The sequence below is a fragment of the Oncorhynchus mykiss genome, chromosome 23, assembly GCF_013265735.2.
Source record: "Oncorhynchus mykiss isolate Arlee chromosome 23, USDA_OmykA_1.1, whole genome shotgun sequence".
Classification (NCBI taxonomy): domain Eukaryota; kingdom Metazoa; phylum Chordata; class Actinopteri; order Salmoniformes; family Salmonidae; genus Oncorhynchus; species Oncorhynchus mykiss.
In genome coordinates, this window is record NC_048587.1 from 20,689,946 (window position 1) to 20,707,738 (window position 17,793).

The 17,793-nt window shown below is 43.1% G+C and overlaps 1 protein-coding gene across 2 annotated transcripts in view; it reads left to right on the forward strand.

The window, feature by feature from the left end:
- Positions 1 to 17,793, forward strand: part of LOC110502432 (ras guanyl-releasing protein 3) — a 46,418-nt gene that overhangs the window by 17,532 nt on the left and 11,093 nt on the right. Inside the window, exons 2-13 of one of the 2 annotated variants that reach the window (XM_021580454.2) lie at positions 1,013 to 1,196; positions 2,491 to 2,593; positions 5,178 to 5,240; positions 6,168 to 6,299; positions 6,414 to 6,561; positions 6,939 to 7,112; positions 10,188 to 10,304; positions 10,854 to 11,129; positions 11,325 to 11,405; positions 11,547 to 11,660; positions 11,975 to 12,090; positions 13,051 to 13,198. In XM_021580454.2, coding sequence (XP_021436129.2) covers positions 1,127 to 1,196; positions 2,491 to 2,593; positions 5,178 to 5,240; positions 6,168 to 6,299; positions 6,414 to 6,561; positions 6,939 to 7,112; positions 10,188 to 10,304; positions 10,854 to 11,129; positions 11,325 to 11,405; positions 11,547 to 11,660; positions 11,975 to 12,090; positions 13,051 to 13,198 — 1,542 coding nt within the window. In that variant the 5' untranslated portion in view covers positions 1,013 to 1,126. Of the gene's footprint in view, positions 1 to 1,012; positions 1,197 to 2,490; positions 2,594 to 5,095; positions 5,241 to 6,167; positions 6,300 to 6,413; positions 6,562 to 6,938; positions 7,113 to 10,187; positions 10,305 to 10,853; positions 11,130 to 11,324; positions 11,406 to 11,546; positions 11,661 to 11,974; positions 12,091 to 13,050; positions 13,199 to 17,793 lie in introns of those variants that run through there. The other variant, XM_036960242.1, reaches the window with a different exon arrangement.

A 17,793-nucleotide genomic window follows, 5' to 3' on the forward strand; every position in this document is an offset into this window, starting at 1 on the left:
GTTACATGCAATGTTTGCTTTGGGGACTTCACAGATGTTGCTCTCTGGTTTAGTAATGAATCAAACATACGTGTGGTTGAATTTATTCCACCACTGTGTGACTGTTGTCTTTTTGTTGTTCCGGCCTTTTTGTATATCACGGTGGTGTATGAACCAATGGGTTATAGAACGAACAACGCAATTATCACAATATAGGTTGTAATATGTTTTTTTTACTGGCTTGTCCTCCTCAGTGATCTTACCCACGTCACCACTACCGCAACCAATCCAAATCAGCCACGGTTTCCAAAACCACCAACCAAACCTTTCGATGACGCCACCTCTAATGTCATCACTACAGACAACTCGCTCTGCTATATCAACCTTTATTGTTGTGTTGTAAAATCTAATCTGGGAATCTTAAAACCCTAGAAAAACATTCTAAAATGACCTTGTCTGTACTTTTCTTAACTTTGTGTTGGCATCAGTGGCGATACGATATGAACTGACAATCACTGATATTCTTCAGACAGAGAGAAACCACAGTATCCAGATTACATAAACCCAGTCCCCAACCAGGCCATTGCTGTCTTGTCCGGCTCACTGGGCCTGAAGAGTATTATGCAATTTGTATGGAATCATGAGCTGTTTTGGTGGTATCACGCACTGAGCACATCAGAAATTCATTAAACATTGATGGCTGTCATGGGAGTTCTCAGAAGACTGCCCAGCTCCTGCAGATGTGGAGGAGAGGAGCATGATGCTGGAGGAATGCACTGAACCGGCTTTTTTCACTAGCCACTGTTGTCTATTGAAAAACCTAGTATAGCATCCATGTAGTGGTCATATGTAACGTACATGGAAATACACCTGGTGAATTGACTGTGTATATGTTCACAATTAGAACAGCAATTATGATTGTGTGCTGATTAATAAACGACATCCACACCCATGTCTGCATGTGTTTACAATAATCCCATGAAGGGATGTAAGCAATGTTTGTTTAGCCTGGCTGTGTCTCCTCTTCTCACAGAGAGCTCCTGAGCAGGCTTTGACCCCTGACCTCCAGGTGTGGAGGTGTACCATGTGTTCTCCCGCTCGGGGGGCGTGAACCCATCTCTGCTGTGAGGAGTCGTCCAGTGGGACCATGGGAACATCGACGCTGGGGAAGGCAGCCCCCCTCAACATGCTACTGGATGCCTGCATCCAGGCTTTTAGTGAGTGACCAATCAAATCATATTACATTTTATTTGTCACATACACATGTTTAGCAGATGTTATTGTGAGTGTAGCAGAATGCTTGTGTTGCTATCTCCAACAGTCCAGTAATATCTAACAATTCACAACAATACACACAACCTATAAGTAACATAATGGAATTAAGGAATATAGAAATATCGGGACGATCAATGTCAGAGTGGCATCGACAAAAATACAGTAGAATAGAATACAGTATGTACATATTAAATTAGTAAAGCAAAAATATGTAAACATGATTAAAGTTACTAGTGTTCCATTATTAAAGTGGCTCGCGACTTCAAGTCTATGTCTATGTATATATGGCAGCAGCCTCTAAGGTGCAGGGTTACGTAATCGAGTGGAAGCCGCCTAGAAATGGTTATTTAACAGACTGATGGCCTTGAGATAGAAGCTGTTTTTCAGTCTCTCGTTCCCAGCTTTGATGCACCTGTACTGACCTCGCCTTCTGGATGATAGCGGGGTGAACAGGCAGTGGCTCGGGTGTTTGTTGTCCTTGATTCTCATTTTGGCCTTCCTGTGACATCGGGTGCTGTAGGTGTGCTGGAGGGCAGGTAGTTTGCCCCGGTGATGCTTTGGGCGGACCGCACCACCCTCTGGAGAGCCCTGCGGTTGCGGGCGGTGCAGTTGCCTGGTATGGCACAGAAACACAGTGGGGAAGCTATCTCAGTGGTGTGTGATGTGATCCATACAGTATACACTGAGTGGACAAAACATTAGGAATGTCTTTCTAATATTGAGTTGCACTCCCTTTTGCCATCAGAACAGCCACAATTAGACTGGGCATGGACTCTACAAGGTGGCGAAAGCGTTCAACAGGGTTGCTGGCCCATGCTGACTCCAATGCTTCCCACAGCTGTGTCAAGTTGGCTGGATGTCCTTTGGGTGGAGGACCATTCTTGATACACACGGGAAACTGTTGAGTGTGTAAAACCCAGCAGCGTTGCAGCTCTTGAAACACTCAAACCGGTGTGCCTGGCATCTACTACCATACCCCATTCAAAGGCACTTCAATCTTTTGCCCTGCCCATTCACCCTCTGAATCGCACACGTAAACAATCCATGTCCCAAATGTCTCAAGGCTTAAAAATCCATCTTTAATCTGTCTCCTCCACTTCAGCTACACAGGTGACATCAACTGCATTCCCCTGGTCAGTCTATGTCATGGAAAGAGACAGTGTTTAGAATGCTTTGTACACTCAGTGTAGATGTGTTCTCATTGTTCCTTTTCTATGATGTGATCCCTCTCCACAGATGACAATGGGGAGTTGCAGTCCAACCAGCTCCCTCGCACTCTACTGCTGATGCATCGCTGGTATGTCACGTCCACAGAGCTGGCCGGGAAGCTGCTCATGATATATCCTTCCATGTGGATTCTCATCAGACCAACAAAGAACAGTTGTCATATGCCATTTAAAGCCTTTCTGATAGTGTTTAGAAATGGCAGAGTATATACTGTAATATGGGCGCTATGGAATGCTGTGTTCCCTGACTGTGCCAAATGTATTTTCTGGGTGGACACTGACTAACCCTGTATGACTTTTCCTGAGTATACAAAATATCTGGTTTATTTTGAGGGATAGTATATCAGTCAACTGTTTGTGTCATTTCTAGCAACCAATTATGATTGGTTGATCGCACAGCTCTGGGTTAAGGCAGATTGTCCTATCAAAGCTACTGGAAGAATTAGACGTGTTATGTGCACGTGCATTTGAGAGCAACGTTCGAGATGGAGAACCGCTTCAAAAGGAAGAGCAACCTGGATCGAATCGATAGCTATTAGCGTTCCATTCCTCTTTATGATTTGTACCTAGTGTGCCTTGACTGTGCATTTGAATCTGATTCAGTTAGCAGGGTCCTGGACAGTGTTTTCCTGGAGACTCCATACCACTAAGTGGTTTGATGTCTTTGCTTCTGGTTAGACACCCTGAGATATTACAATGCCTGGCGTCAGGCCTCTCCACTGACGAACCCCATCTTTCCCCTGCTGCTGGTTGGAGTAATGGCTGTGGTGCTCATGATGGAAGATTCCCCTATTTGCAGATCTATAATCAGATTAGCCATCACCCTAACTCCAATCCTAACCTTACCGTAAGGAAAGTGCTACAAATATCTAACCTGGGACCAGTTTGCAGAAACTCTCACCTTCTCCATGCGGTATGAAGCTGCCTCAGAGTAGAGCCAGAGCAGAGAGCCTCTTTCATGTGACAGAATACGAAGGCACTATTCTGCCCTTTCTCTCACTTTTTGCTTTTGCATTAACCCAACAAAATATACAGTGCTTATCGTTGTCCTTCAGCTGTTGCTGAGGTGTATTTTTAGCTCCTACACCTAATGTGTTTCTCATTGAATCGCCTCCACGTTTGTGAGTTAGCCCATGAGAATATCTTTCAGTGTTCTGGAGAGAAGGCGAGACCAACTGATTGTGTGTGTTTTCCACAGTCATGTATACATCCAATAAGCATCCATCCTGACCCTCCATGGTGGGAGAGTTTCATAGGACCACAAAGAAGGCAGAGGTTAGTCTTCTCTGCTGCATGGTTGTGATTATATCCTGGGCAGAGAAATAGCTGCGTTCCTTTTGAAAGTGATAGTAGGCAGGCTACGCTCCAGACCTGGCTCCCTGCCCAAGGCCTCTCCAAAGCTACTTCTAAGATCTACAGGTAACTGCCAAAATAAAGGAAACACCAACATGAAGTGTCTTAATAGGGCGTTGGGCCACCACGAGACGCCAGAACAGCTTGAATGCGCCTTGGAATAGACTCTACAAGTGTCTGGAACTCGAGGCATGCGACACAATTCTTCCACTATAAAAATCCTTAATTTGGTGTTTTGTTGGTGGTGGAAAACACTGTCTCAAGCACCGCTCCAGAATCTCCCATAAGTGTTCAATTGGGATGAGATCTGGTGACTGAGGCATGCACACACACACACACACACACACACACACACACACACACACACACACACACACACACACACACACACACACACAGTATTGTACAGCTAACCATTTGGGGGAACACAATTCAGTCCCATTCAAAATCGTATTTTCCCTGACCCCTAACCCTAACCCTAAACCGTACCCTTACCCTTACCCTACCCTTACCTTAACCCTTACCTTAACCCAAAAACCTAACCTTAACCCTAACCCTAGCTCCTAACCCTAGCTCCTAACCCTAACCCAAACCCTAACGTAATTCTAACCCTAACACTAATTCTAACCTTAACCCTAAACCCCCTTGAAATACCATTTGACCTCGTGGGGACTAACAAAATGTCCCCAGTTTGTCAAAGTGTTGTTTGTTTTCTATTCTTGTGGGGACTTCTGGTCCCCACAAGAATAGTTCAATACGTCAACCCACACACACACCTTTAAACCCCCTATCCTCCTTTTGAGACCCCTCTTTCAAAGTCACTGAGATCTCTAGCCATGGTTAGAGTTGCAAAATTCCGTGCATTTTTTTATACATGACCCTAAGCATGATGGGATGTTTAATTACCTCATTAACCACACCTGTGTGGAAGGACCTGCATCCAATATACTTTGTATCCCTAATTTCTCAAGTGTTTCCTTTATTTTGTCAGCTACCTGTACATTTCGAGGAGGAAAAACATTGGCAAGTGACAATTATTTAGAGAATGTGCACACGCATTGGTGGAGAGGTTCATAACATGGCCAGACCTTTCATTGTTTTTATATTTCCACATACTGGGCATTCCTCTTTGAACACTTTAGTTATTCTTCATTAGAGACATTTTGTCCAACTGATAAATGTGCAGCTGCTGCTTCTCATGAAAGATGCTGTTTTATTGTTGTATTTTTTTTTTGGGGGGGGGGGGGGGGGGGGGGGTTGGAAATGTGGAATGTGTGTCCATTCGTAATAGGGCTTGGGACACGGTCTCCAAAAAGTGCTAAACTGTCCTTGACACAACCCCACATACCGTGACTGCCAGGGAGATGAGTGCCAAAGAACGAGACTGAAGATCTGCTATTTAATGAGGTAAAGAAAACACTGCTACATACCAATGAGTTTCTGCGCTCTTTAGTGTTGAAGATGTTTTGTATTGCTAGGCTGAAAATGCCCTGAGGGTTGTAGGCTCCTCTCTTGGGGCTCTGTGACTGACTGGCTGGTGCAATGAGAGTTGAGAGGATGTCATTACAATTGACAGCCAGTGGCTGTCCTCATGAGACGTGGGTCGCCGCCTGCCATCTGCAGTGGAGATACTGTTTTGTGCGAAAGCGTTCAGTGAATTAGGAGTCTTGTGATCTATTATTTACCCCAAAAACGTCCTCAGGCCATCTTTAACAGAGTACACAGACACTCATTTTCACTGGTAACCCCTTTAAAGCGATTCTCTACCACCGTCTGCCAATCCATTAAAAAATGTGTCCTATTATTTTGTGTGCAACCTTTACATGAAAGGAAACACTAAATAAATCATCTGATTTTAATGTTAACTACTGTAACGCCATACTAAAGTCCATGTTATATTTTGCATTGAATTTGTATCCGAAGGGGGAATACCATTCCCTTGTCAATGGTTCTCTGTATTCATTTGTTATTTCCACATTAGGGAAACATGATTTGTTGGGTTGATAAAATCTAGGCCACGTTTATGACCATGGTTGCTGGACTTGCCCATCTCACCACTCCCCTTAGCCACATCACACTACAAATCACTGAGCAAGGAGCCCCCGGCAGTCCTTGTGCAGGGTCAGTACCCTCAACTCTACCTTTTCCTTCTGAGACTATGGTGTCATTGTGAATCATTCCTATTCTATTGGAACTGCTGCTTGGGGCTACACACTATGATGTTCAGCCAGACTGCCCAGCCATAATGTCCACGTGCAAACAGTAAACATATTGCGTAACTGCTAACATATTAGTGCTAAATCAGCCATCCGTGTGTGTGTGCGTGTGTGTCAGGTACTGGATTACGGTGTTTCCTGCAGAGTTTAACCTGGACATGGGCCTTATACGCCTCACTGAGGAGTTCAGAGACGTGGCGGCTCAGCTGGGCTGTGAGGAACACTACAAACTCATTGACATCTCCACCATGTGAGGAACTACCCAAGGATGGGCACGCACGTGCACACGCACACGCACACGCACACGCACACGCAGTCAGTAGAGAATTTCCAGTTTCAACAGACTGTGTGTGTTTCTTTCTAGCCCGTCATATGACTGGATGAGAAAGCTGACCCAGAGGAAGAAGCAAGCCAAGAAGGGCAAAGCCTCACTCCTCTTTGACCACCTAGAGCCCATGGAGTTGGCGGAACACCTCACGTTCCTGGAGTACAAGTCCATCAGGAGGATATCTGTGAGTGTCCCTGGTGGAAAAATACTTGTGCCCTTTCCTCCCTATCTAACCCCTGTGTGTGACATTCCTCAATACTCTTTCCAAGAGTGCTTTTTCCACAGAACTCTTTTTTTTTCTGTTACTAACTACAGAACAAAGCTTTGGCTGTCAACTAACTTCATCCCCAGGATAATTGCGCACCACCACAGAATATGTTCTTAGATACGTTTGCTCTACCTTTCAGTTTGTTTTATTTACTGGGCAGTTCACTTGTAAATTCACCAGTGACTGAGGGAACACTGTATACTGAATATGCCAATGGCATCTGTGTTATTAACTCAGCGGTACTGTACATGCCACGTACACTAACTCTCTCTTTCTCCAACCCCCAAACCCAGTTCACAGACTACCAAAGCTATGTGATGCATGGATGTCTGGTGGACAACCCAACGCTGGAGCGCTCCATCGCCCTGTTCAACGGAGTCTCCCAGTGGGTTCAGCTCATGGTGCTCAGTAAGCTGACACCCCAACACCGTGCTGAGGTCATCACCAAATACATCAACGTGGCCCAGGTAAGAAGAGGGAGATGGTATCTCTCTCAATTCAATTCAATGCTTTATTGGCATGAGAAGCAAATGTTAACATTGCCAAAGCAAGTGAAGTAGATAATAAACAAAAGTGAAATAAACAATAACAATGAACAGTAAACATTACACTCACGGAAGTTCCAAAAGAATAAAGACATTTCTAATGTCATGTTATGTCTATATACCGTGTTGTAACGATTTGCAAATAGTTCTCTCTCTGTCTCTCTCGCTCTGACAGCTGGGGAGGTGCTGTTTCACGCTTCTTCATTCTCTCCACTTACATCCAATATTCCATAACTCCTCACAATTTAGAGTGTAAAACCCGCCCACTCTGACACAAGCAATTGTAAAGGAGGTGAGGGCAATTTATTGAGGCATAAATTCTCATTAACTGTACAGCCCTAGCCTCCTGAGTGGTGCAGTGGTTTAAGGCACTGCCTCACAGTTGCTAGCTGTGCCACTAGAGATCCTGGTTCGAGTCCAGGCTTTGTCGCAGCCGGCCGCGACCGGGAGACCCATGGGGCGGCGCACAATTGTCCGGGTTAGGGGAGGGTTTGCCCGGCAGGGATGTCCTTGTCCCATTGCGCTCTAGTGACTCCTGTGGCCGGGCGCAGTGCACGCTGACATGGTTGCAAGTTGTATTGTGTTTCCTCTGACACATTGGTGCGGCATGCTTCCGCGTTAATCAGGCATCATGTCTAGAAGCAGTGTGGCTTGGTTGGATCATGTTTCGGAGGATGCATTCTCCTCTTCTGAGTCCATACGGGAGTTGCAGTGATGAGACAAGACTGTAACTACCAATTGGACAAAGGAGTAATATTTTTTTAAATATATAAACTGTACGGCACTGTAACACTTGAAATGAATAGGGGTTTCTTTCACCTTTCTTTCATCTTTTTGTGCAGAACATCTCTCATTATAAGTATGTGAACATCCCGAATGAGAAAGAGGAAGGGAAAGGGACTCATGTACCATATATTAATCAGACAGTTTGCTGAGCCAGACTTGCATTAAATCATCTGTATCAATGGAGCTGGAACATTGTCAATTAGATCAGAACATGTGTGTGCTGCCCACACATACTTTCTTTTGTCTTATAGAAAGGCCTTCTCTTATATGCTTTCCTCATGTATTTTTTATTTGATTTTGTTTGACAATTTAAAATACATAACAATGTTACACCCGGCAACAGATACATATACAAAAACTCTTAGAAACGACATGGCACAAAGTCGGTGGCACTGCCTCTGGAGTCACTTACACGGAACCCAAACCGGCTAAGCGCGTGCGCCATCGTGTGCCATCGTGCATAAATCTATTTTGTCGCCCCACACCAAACGCAATCACGACACGCAGGTTAAAATATCAAAACAAACTCTGTAACAATTACATTAATTTGGGGACATGTCGAAAAGCATTAAACATTTACGGCAATTTAGCTAGCTAGCTTGCACTTGCTAGCTAATTTGTCCTCTTTAGCTAGCGCATGCGAGTGGTGTAGTCAGGGTAGTACTGAAGTAAAATAGCTTTTAAGATGCATGGGGACTATGCCATACAGGATGTTGTGGGGATCAATCTCAATTTCAGATGAACGACCCTTTCATCAACCATTATCCACTAGAGTTCTCTGAGTTGAGAAAGGCCATCATGAGAATGAGGGCTAAGATTCAGTGTTACCCTTCCTATCAACAATTGAAGCCTATAGCTTATTGTGAGAAATTGTATTTCATAATGCTGTTTAGCAGGTTGCATATCACAACGTATCTCAACATTAATCCACGAGAACTTTCACAAAAATCATTACATAGGTGACCTTGAACTCGAACTCGCATAGTATTTTCAATAGTTATGGTGGCACATTGTCGTTGAATTACTTTTGATCCATCCCCTTGCTCTTTTTGCGATAAACCAAACAGATCAGTGCAGGCGGAATCCTTGCGCTATCTGACGTAAGACAATGATATGTTAGCACAGGGCGTCCCTCCAGCAATTACGTTTCATCATTATTAATGTGATTCTCCATGTCTAATTGCTGTGTGCATGGGGGGGTGCCAATTATTGTCTGTATTTCTTAACAGACATTAAGCATCATGCATGCTATTAGGCCTCTCAATCTCATCAGAGACCGGTGGCTTCTCTCTACCATTATCATCTACCAGGATTTAGAAAAAGGAATTATTCAGAAGACCAATGACAAGCACTCATGCTCATGTCTGCCTCTATTGTTTATGCAGGTCATCTGTCAGCTACAATGAAATGGCCTACCCTTTAAATGCAGAAGTGTGACCGTTTAACTCAAGAGGGCTCTTTAGTTTTTTTGTAAAGCTTCTCGCATTTTTAAATAAGATGTTCAAGCACTTTCCCCTCATGCAATTGATTCCATAAGCACAATGTAAAGAGATCAATTTATGTTGGTTTATGTTATTTTAGGTACTGTTTTTTTATTAAGGTTATTTTAGGTGGCCTCACAAGTGGTGCAGCAGGCACTACATCGCAGTGCTTGAGGCGTCACTACAGACCCTGGTGAGTTCCCAGGCTGTGTCACTACCGGCCATGACCGGGAGTCCCATAGGGCGGCGCACAATTGGCCCAGCATCGTCCGAGTTAGGGAAGGATTTTGCTGGGGGGACTTTACTTGGCTCATCGTGCTCAAGCGACTCCTTGTGGTGGGCCGGGTGCCTGCAGACTGACTTTGGTTGTCAGTAGGACGGTGTTTCCTCTGACACATTAGTGTGGCTGGGTTAAGTGGGCGGGTGTTAAGAAGCGCGGTTTGGCGGGTCATGTTTCGGAGGACGCATGACTTGACCTTCAACTCTCCCGAGCCCGTTGGGAAGTTCCAGCGATGAGACAAGATCGTAATTGGATCGCAATTGGATACCACGAAATTAGGGGAGAAAAAGGGGGTACATTTATTTTTATATTTTAGGTTTGTTTGTTGTTTATTGTAATTTTTTCTTGCACTGTTTTCTCGTTATCTATATTTCTCTCTATCTCTCTATTTATCTCTCTCACTCTACCTCCAATCTCTTCCACTTTGTTCCATGCCACTCTGTCCTTCAGAAACTCCTCCAACTGCAGAACTTTAATACACTGATGGCCATGGTTGGAGGTCTGAGCCACAGCTCAATTTCCCGTCTGAAGGAGACCCACTCTCATCTAGCACCCGAGGTCAACAAGGTCAGCACGTACGCCTGCCTGTGCTCTGTCACAGCCTCACTAATATCATCTGATCGGGTTCTACACTTGAATTGACTTTAGATCATGGTCATAATCATTTAGCGTCTGCTAAGGAACAATGTAGGTCAATTCATCAACTGCCATGTAGTGATGGTTTCAGAAAACACACCACGCAGAATTGGTATCTTCTTCATTTCCTGCCATTTGATGTTACATTCAGTGTTGGGGAGTTGTGAACCACATGTAATTTAATTACATTTAGCAGAAGCTTGGTGGTAGTTGAACTAAATTAAAATATTGGTAGTGTTTTCAGTAGTTCATAACTTTTTTTGCCATGTGGTGTAGAGAATTATTGGAACTCCAGCACATTTTTTTATAGGGAAGCTTTAATGTAGCTTAACTTTTTCCAGTGTGAAGTAATTGGTAGCTTGGTGAACTATATGTTCATAGTAGATTCCCTGGCACTGGTCACTCTCTCTGTAGCTTTCCGGTGCTGTATCTAATATCGATCCTGTCCACTACTTCCTGCCGTCCTACCCCTCCCATCAGATCTGGAATGAGATGACGGAGCTGGTCTCCTCCAATGGGAACTACTGTGCTTACCGCAAGGCCTTCACAGACTCCGAAGGCTTCAAGGTCCCCATCCTGGGAGTCCACCTGAAGGACCTGATCGCCGTGCACGTGGTCTTCCCCGACTGGGTGAACGATGACAAGGTGAACATCGTAAAGATGCAGCAGCTCTACCTCACCTTCAACGAGCTGGTGTCCCTGCAGAGTGCTGCAGCCCAGATGGAACCAAACATGGACCTCATCTACCTGCTCACTGTGAGTGTCCCGGCCTAAAAGGTCCCCCATCAACAGGAAATGGACTTGTTAATCGTTCAGTCACATTTCTCATTTCAGTGGGTCTCAAACCACATTTTGTAGGATCATACAGAAGAGTAACATGATCATAAATGGTTTTGTTATTGCAGAAACACTAAGTCTATTTTCATGTTTAATCTTAAGTGATTTCCCCAGCTCTCTCTAGACCTTTACTACACTGAAGATGAGATATATGAGCTATCCTTGTTAAGGGAACCACGGAACCCAAAGTCTTTGGTAAGTCTCCATGTTGGGGTCTATAGGCTGCATTGTTGGATCTATGGTTATTATAAATATCAACTGAAATGTATAAAGAACAGAAATAATATTTGATACCTGAGTGGTCCTATCTTCACTCCATCTTTTCCCACTCCACAGCCTACTTCTCCAACAACCCCCAACAAGCCAATGGCCCCTCTGGACTGGGCATCAGGTGTGACAACCAAACCTGACCCCAATGTGGTGAACAAGCACATCAGGAAGGTGGTGGATGTAAGTTGTGGTCTGAACTGAAACTCTTATTGACTGATGAAATTACATTGTAGTAGAAAACTAAGTTTTCAAAAAAAACAACAAGACTTAAACATGTTATTATCTATAAGATGAGTTACCCATTCAGAAATATCTCATACATGACTTCAAGAATCAGTCTGTGGCTATTTCTGTCAGAATACCAAATATTTGAGTAGGTACTGTATATGAACCATTTCCACGATGGTTCACAACAACTACTAAAATATGAATCACACAATTGCTGGGGCTTGTAAATCAGTTGAAGTCCTTTGTTTTTGTCTTATTCTGGGAAGTCTGTATTCAGGAACTACGACCATGATCATGATGGCTACATCTCTCAGGAGGACTTTGAGAGTATTGCTGCCAACTTTCCTTTCTTGGACTCTTTCTGTGTGTTGGACAAGGACCAGTGAGTGACCCTGTCTACCATTGACATTTTCAAGCTTCAGAAGTGTCACAGCTAAGTCACCTCATCCTCCTCTTCTATCTCCCTCTTTCTGTCACCAACAAACACTCTCTCACATCGCCTCTTTCTCACTCATACACACACAGGCACCAAGCACGCACACGCGCACACACACCCAACCCACACAAGCACTCACCCACCCACAGATTCAAGTTCCACACATGCAACCACATTTTGACATTTCCACACTAACCCATCTCCTCATACATCTCACCTTGTTTGCCCTTCACATATGCACCCCATATCTCTCTCACTCTCTCTTATACACAAACACAGTAATGTGATTCTTGTGCCTAATATTTGCCTTTAAAGCAATTATGAGCATCCATGATGCAATAGGACTGCAACTGTGGGTGTGTTCTAAAAACCCTGTGATTTCACAGGCCATCACCCATTTTTCTCCACACAAACCTACAGTACAGTATGAATGAGGTCATTGGTGTTGTCAAACCTCCTATCGTAAATCTGCAGGAAAACACTCTGAAGTCACAACAGAGTTACGTCTGCTTTAGCCCTGCCCTGCCTTGACTAGGAGTGGTGCTTTGTCACCATGGCTGGAGGAGGGGGAGGTGAAGGTTATGGCAGCCCATGAAGGACACGCAGCGCCACACACAGTGCTCTGCCCTCAAATCACATTTCAGATCGCCTGAGCAGCTCCATGACTCAGGAAATAGGTCTGGGAGGCTAAGCTCCTTGGGAGGGAGACTGGAGACATGCAGAGGCTGGAGCTGCTACAAACCACCTGGGTGTCTGATCTAGAGCATTTTTGTAGGTCTCTCCATGTCTGGATAAGACAGAAATAAGGGTTGGGATTTACTGTAATGTTTGCAGAACAAAAGCTGTCATTCTCGCCATCTTATTATTCTCTTATCTATATTCTTTGTCTTCTCCCCCTCACTCCAGAGATGGCCTGATTAGTAAGGATGAGATGATGGCTTACTTCCTGAGGGCCAACCCCTTGCTCCAGTGTAAAATGGGCCCTGGTTTTATCCACAACTTTACGGAGATGACGTATCTGAAGCCTACCTTCTGCGAGCACTGTGCTGGATTTGTATGTATACTGTGCACCATGTGAGAAACATGAACTGTTTATGCTCAGCAACACAGTGCAATTTCGGTTGGAAGAAAAGTATAGGCTTTCTGGTAGTTTCTGTCAGGAACTCTGTGCTATATATTGCCGTCAAGCCCTCAGTCAGCTACCAAATGATACAGCGCTGAGAGAAGATGTCCATCTTTATTCCTTGAAGTTGATACCCCATGGCTCTTAATGACCTTCTGAGACAGAGATTATTCACAGTGTATAGAGGGGTTTCAAAATACAGAGATGCAATATGTTGACATGAGTGCAGGCTACATTGTTTACAGGTTTATAAAGAAACACTGACTAGCGTTGGTGGAACAATAATGCAATTTACATTGTGATGGCAACACTCACATAGTCAACAATGTGTCAAAACATGTACACAAGTGATGTTCCCTCTAGCTTTCTATTTGTGTTGATTTAGGCATCACTTAGTGAAAATAAATGAGAATTTCTATAGAGAATTCCTCCTCTTCTTAAACGAGCACGCACACAGGTACACAAATAAAACACACATACGAGTTTACAGGAAGGGTGTTATGAGACATTGTATCCTGTTTACAGTTTTTTTTTTTACATCACTTTGGTGCTATTTTCACAAGTGTGGAACATTTTCAAAACTAATTGTAAACGCCAAACTGTTAACACTCGCAATACAGCATGTCTTATATTCAAACCCTTTTTACTGTGCATTCATTTTGTTTGGAGACATCTTTCACCACACAACCAAATAAGTTTACTGTGAAATACCATGAGAACATTGATTGAATCACCAGAACACAACATAATGAGATATTTTCAATGTAGTTGTTTTAACAATTGAATTCAATACCCAAAAAATGCAAGATACATATTTCAAAATTGCTCTTTGAATGTAATATACTACAGTACGCTAAAGTACATTACACTGTTTTCACATTAGGCAATAAACTTACACGACCTATCAAATTTGACCCCTCAAAAATGTTAAATCCCATTTCCATCATTTCTATCCCATGTGTAATCAAATGTGTGATAATTGAAGACAGCTTTCACAATCATTGATGCAAAAAGTATATTGTTCAAAGATATAACTACAGCATAGGTGTACTGTAGTCTGCATCAAGCCCGTTTTGCACATTTGGCTATAGGTTCTCATTGACATTGCAGTACATGCCCTCATTGTTCATGGACCTAGGGAAAAACAATTTGGCATGGTGAATCCAAGCCTTGTATACGTCTGGATTGATGTCATTGCACACCTGCCACATGATCCATGGCCTGGACGAGGGTGGCATGCTCATGGGGATGGCGGTCATACACCTTCCACTTGTATTGTAATCATGTATTTTATTTGACATTATTGTATTGTAGTGGTCCTGTGTGGCTCAGTTAGTAAAAGCACGACACTAACAACATCAGAGTAGTGGTTTCGATTTCCACTGGGGTCACTTAAAAAAAAGTGTGGACTCACTGTTGTCACTTTGGATAAAACACCTGCTACGTAAATGGCATACATCACAGTAGTACAGTAAATGTATTGGCCAATGCAGTTTTAGGAAAGTAGTGTGAAACCCCACCATCAAAAATACCTGTAATGAACACAATGGGAGACACAGAGCTGGTTTCAAGCGCAGGGCGCAGCAGGTGTTTATTGGTAAAGGACCACAGGAGGAGGCAGGTAGCTGGGTCCAGGGGCAGGCAGAAGGTCATACACAGGAGGAGGCAGGTTAGCCGGGTCCAGGGGCAGGCAGAAGGTCCTACACAGGGGTCCAAAAAGGCAACAGTACAGGCAGGGAAAAGGCTAGTAACGTCATCCGGGAGATCAGGCAATAGGTTGATAACAGGAAATCCGATAGGCGTCGTTAGGGAGGCAGGAACAGAACCATCATACAACCATCATACAACCATCAAAACACGGGAGGATTAAATTACTGGACAAACCAGCACTCCAATAGAAGTGTGTCACAAAACAAACAATACCTCACAATGATGGGGTGCAAAGATCTTAACTAAATAGTGTGTGTAATGACATACAGGTGTGTGAACAGGTGATCAGAGTTCAGGTTATTGGGATTTGGAGAGTGAGCTGAGTTCAGGGGATCTATGTGTTTGAGAGTGTGAGCTGGAAAGTGGGCTGGAAGGTGAGCTGCGTTCAGGGGATCTAGGTGTTTGAGAGTTGGAAGCAGACGTTACAATACCCTAGCAACTTCATTTGGGATACAAGTTTACTGTATATAGGATGCATTACATACAGTAAATCAGTTTGGGTCAATATTATATTTCGTAAAACTTACTGTGAAGTCATAATAGTACATTACAGTATTTATCAAACTTTATATGTATGTTTATACTTTACAAACATTTTCACTATGTAGTTCTCAATCTATAGTAGATAAACCAGTAGGTTTAGCAAATGGTTAAGTGATTATCAATTAAAAGCATTCGTATTAAGTAATAGTAAAATTGGTTTAACAAATTAGAAGAAAATCCTATCAAAGGTAATGTGAGCATTGCATTGTGAAAACCAATTACTTTAGATGAATCACTGATTAAGTTTGGTGAAAATGTGACTGTGATTTTGTCTGTTATACTTAGTCAATTGAAAATGTGCTTAGAGTTTGAAACAACTGCCTTTTCAGTGGTCTGTTTTGAATTTTGGTCACATCTTACTTGGAAAGTCCGGATTTCCCATCTGTATAGTGGCTTGCAAAAGTATTCACCCCCCTTGGCATTTTTCCTATTTTGTTGCCTTACAACCTGGAATTAAAATTGATTTTTTGGGGGGGGTTGTATCATTTGATTTACACAACATGTCTACCACTTTGAAGATGCAAAATATTTTTTTATTGTGAAACAATCAAGAAATAAGACAAAAAAACTGAACTTGAGCGTGCATAACTATTCACCCCCCCCAAAGTCAATACTTTGTAGAGCCACCTTTTGCAGCAATTACAGCTGCAAGTCTTTTGGAGTATGTCTCTATAAGCCTGGCACATCTAGCCACTGGATTTTTGCCCATTCTTGAAGTTCAAGGGTTCTGCTGGTGTACAGCAATCTTTAAGTTATACCACAGATCCTCAATTGGATTGAGGTCTGGGCTTTGACTAGGCTATTCCAAGACATTTAAATGTCCCCCTTAAACCATTCCAGTATTTCTATAGCAATATGTTTAGGGTCATTGTCCTGCTGCAAGGTGGATCTCCATCCCAGTCTCAAATCTCTGGAAGACTGGAACAGGTTTCCATCAAGAATTTCCCAGTATTTAACACCATCCATCATTTCTTCAATTCTGACCAGTTTCCCAGTCCCTGCCGATGGTGTTCTCGGGGTGATGAGAGATGTTGGGTTTGCGCCAGACATAGCATTTTCCTTGATGGCCAAAAAGCTCAATGCTCATCTGACCAGAGTACCTTATTCCATATGTTTGGGGAGTCTCCCACATGCCTTTTGGCAAACACCAAATGTGTTTGCTTATTTTTTTCTTTAAGCAATGGCTTTTTTTCTGGCCACTCTTCCATAAAGCCCAGCTCTGTGGAGTGTACGGCTTAAAGTGGTCCTATGGACAGATACTCCAATCTCCGCTGTGGAGCTTTGCAGCTCCTCCAGGGTTCTCTTTGGTCTCTTTGTTGCCTCTCTGATTAATGTCCTCCTTGCCTGGTCCGTGAGTTTTGGTGGGCAGTCCTCTCTTGGCAGGTTTGTTGAGGTGACATATTCTTTACATTTTTAATAATGGATTTAATGGTGCTCTGTAGGATGTTCAAAGTTTCTGATATAAAAAAAAAAATTTAAACCCTGATCTGTACTTCTCCACAACTTTGTCCCTGACCTGTTTGGAGAGCTCCTTGGTCTTCATGGTGCCGCTTGCTTGGTGATGCCCCTTGCTTAGTGGTGTTGCAGACTCTGGGGCCTTTCAGAACAAAACATGTATGTATACATACTCAGATCATGTGCCACTTAGATTGCACACAGGTGGATTTTATTTAACTACTTATGTGACTTCTGAATGTAATTGGTTGCACCAAACCTTATTTAGGGGCTTCATTTTTTGTTTCAAATTTTTTGAAACAAGTAATTTTTTCCATTTCACTTCACCAATTTGGACTATTTTGTGTATGTCCATTACATGAAATCCAAATCAATTTTACTCGCAGGTTGTAATGCAACAAAATAGGAAAAACGCCAAGGGGGATGAATAGTTTGCAAGGCACTGTAGATGCTCTACAGATGCCCATACTATCTGTTGATAAGTAACTGCAGGCTATGGTTTCGGTGAGGTTTAGAATAATGGTTAAGGTTAGAGTTAGGGTTACTAGATAGTTGAAATGTTATTGACAGTCTGTAGAGAATCTACAGCTGGACTATCCAAATAAAGTGTTACTGAATGTTGTGCTAAGAGGTTTTTTTTTCACCTTTATTTAACCAGGTAGGCAAGTTGAGAACAAGTTCTCATTTACAATTGCGGCCTGGCCAAGATAAAGCAAAGCAGTTTGACACATACAACGACACAGAGTTACACATGGAGTAAAACAAACATACAGTCAATAATACAGTATAAACAAGTCTATATACGATGTGAGCAAATG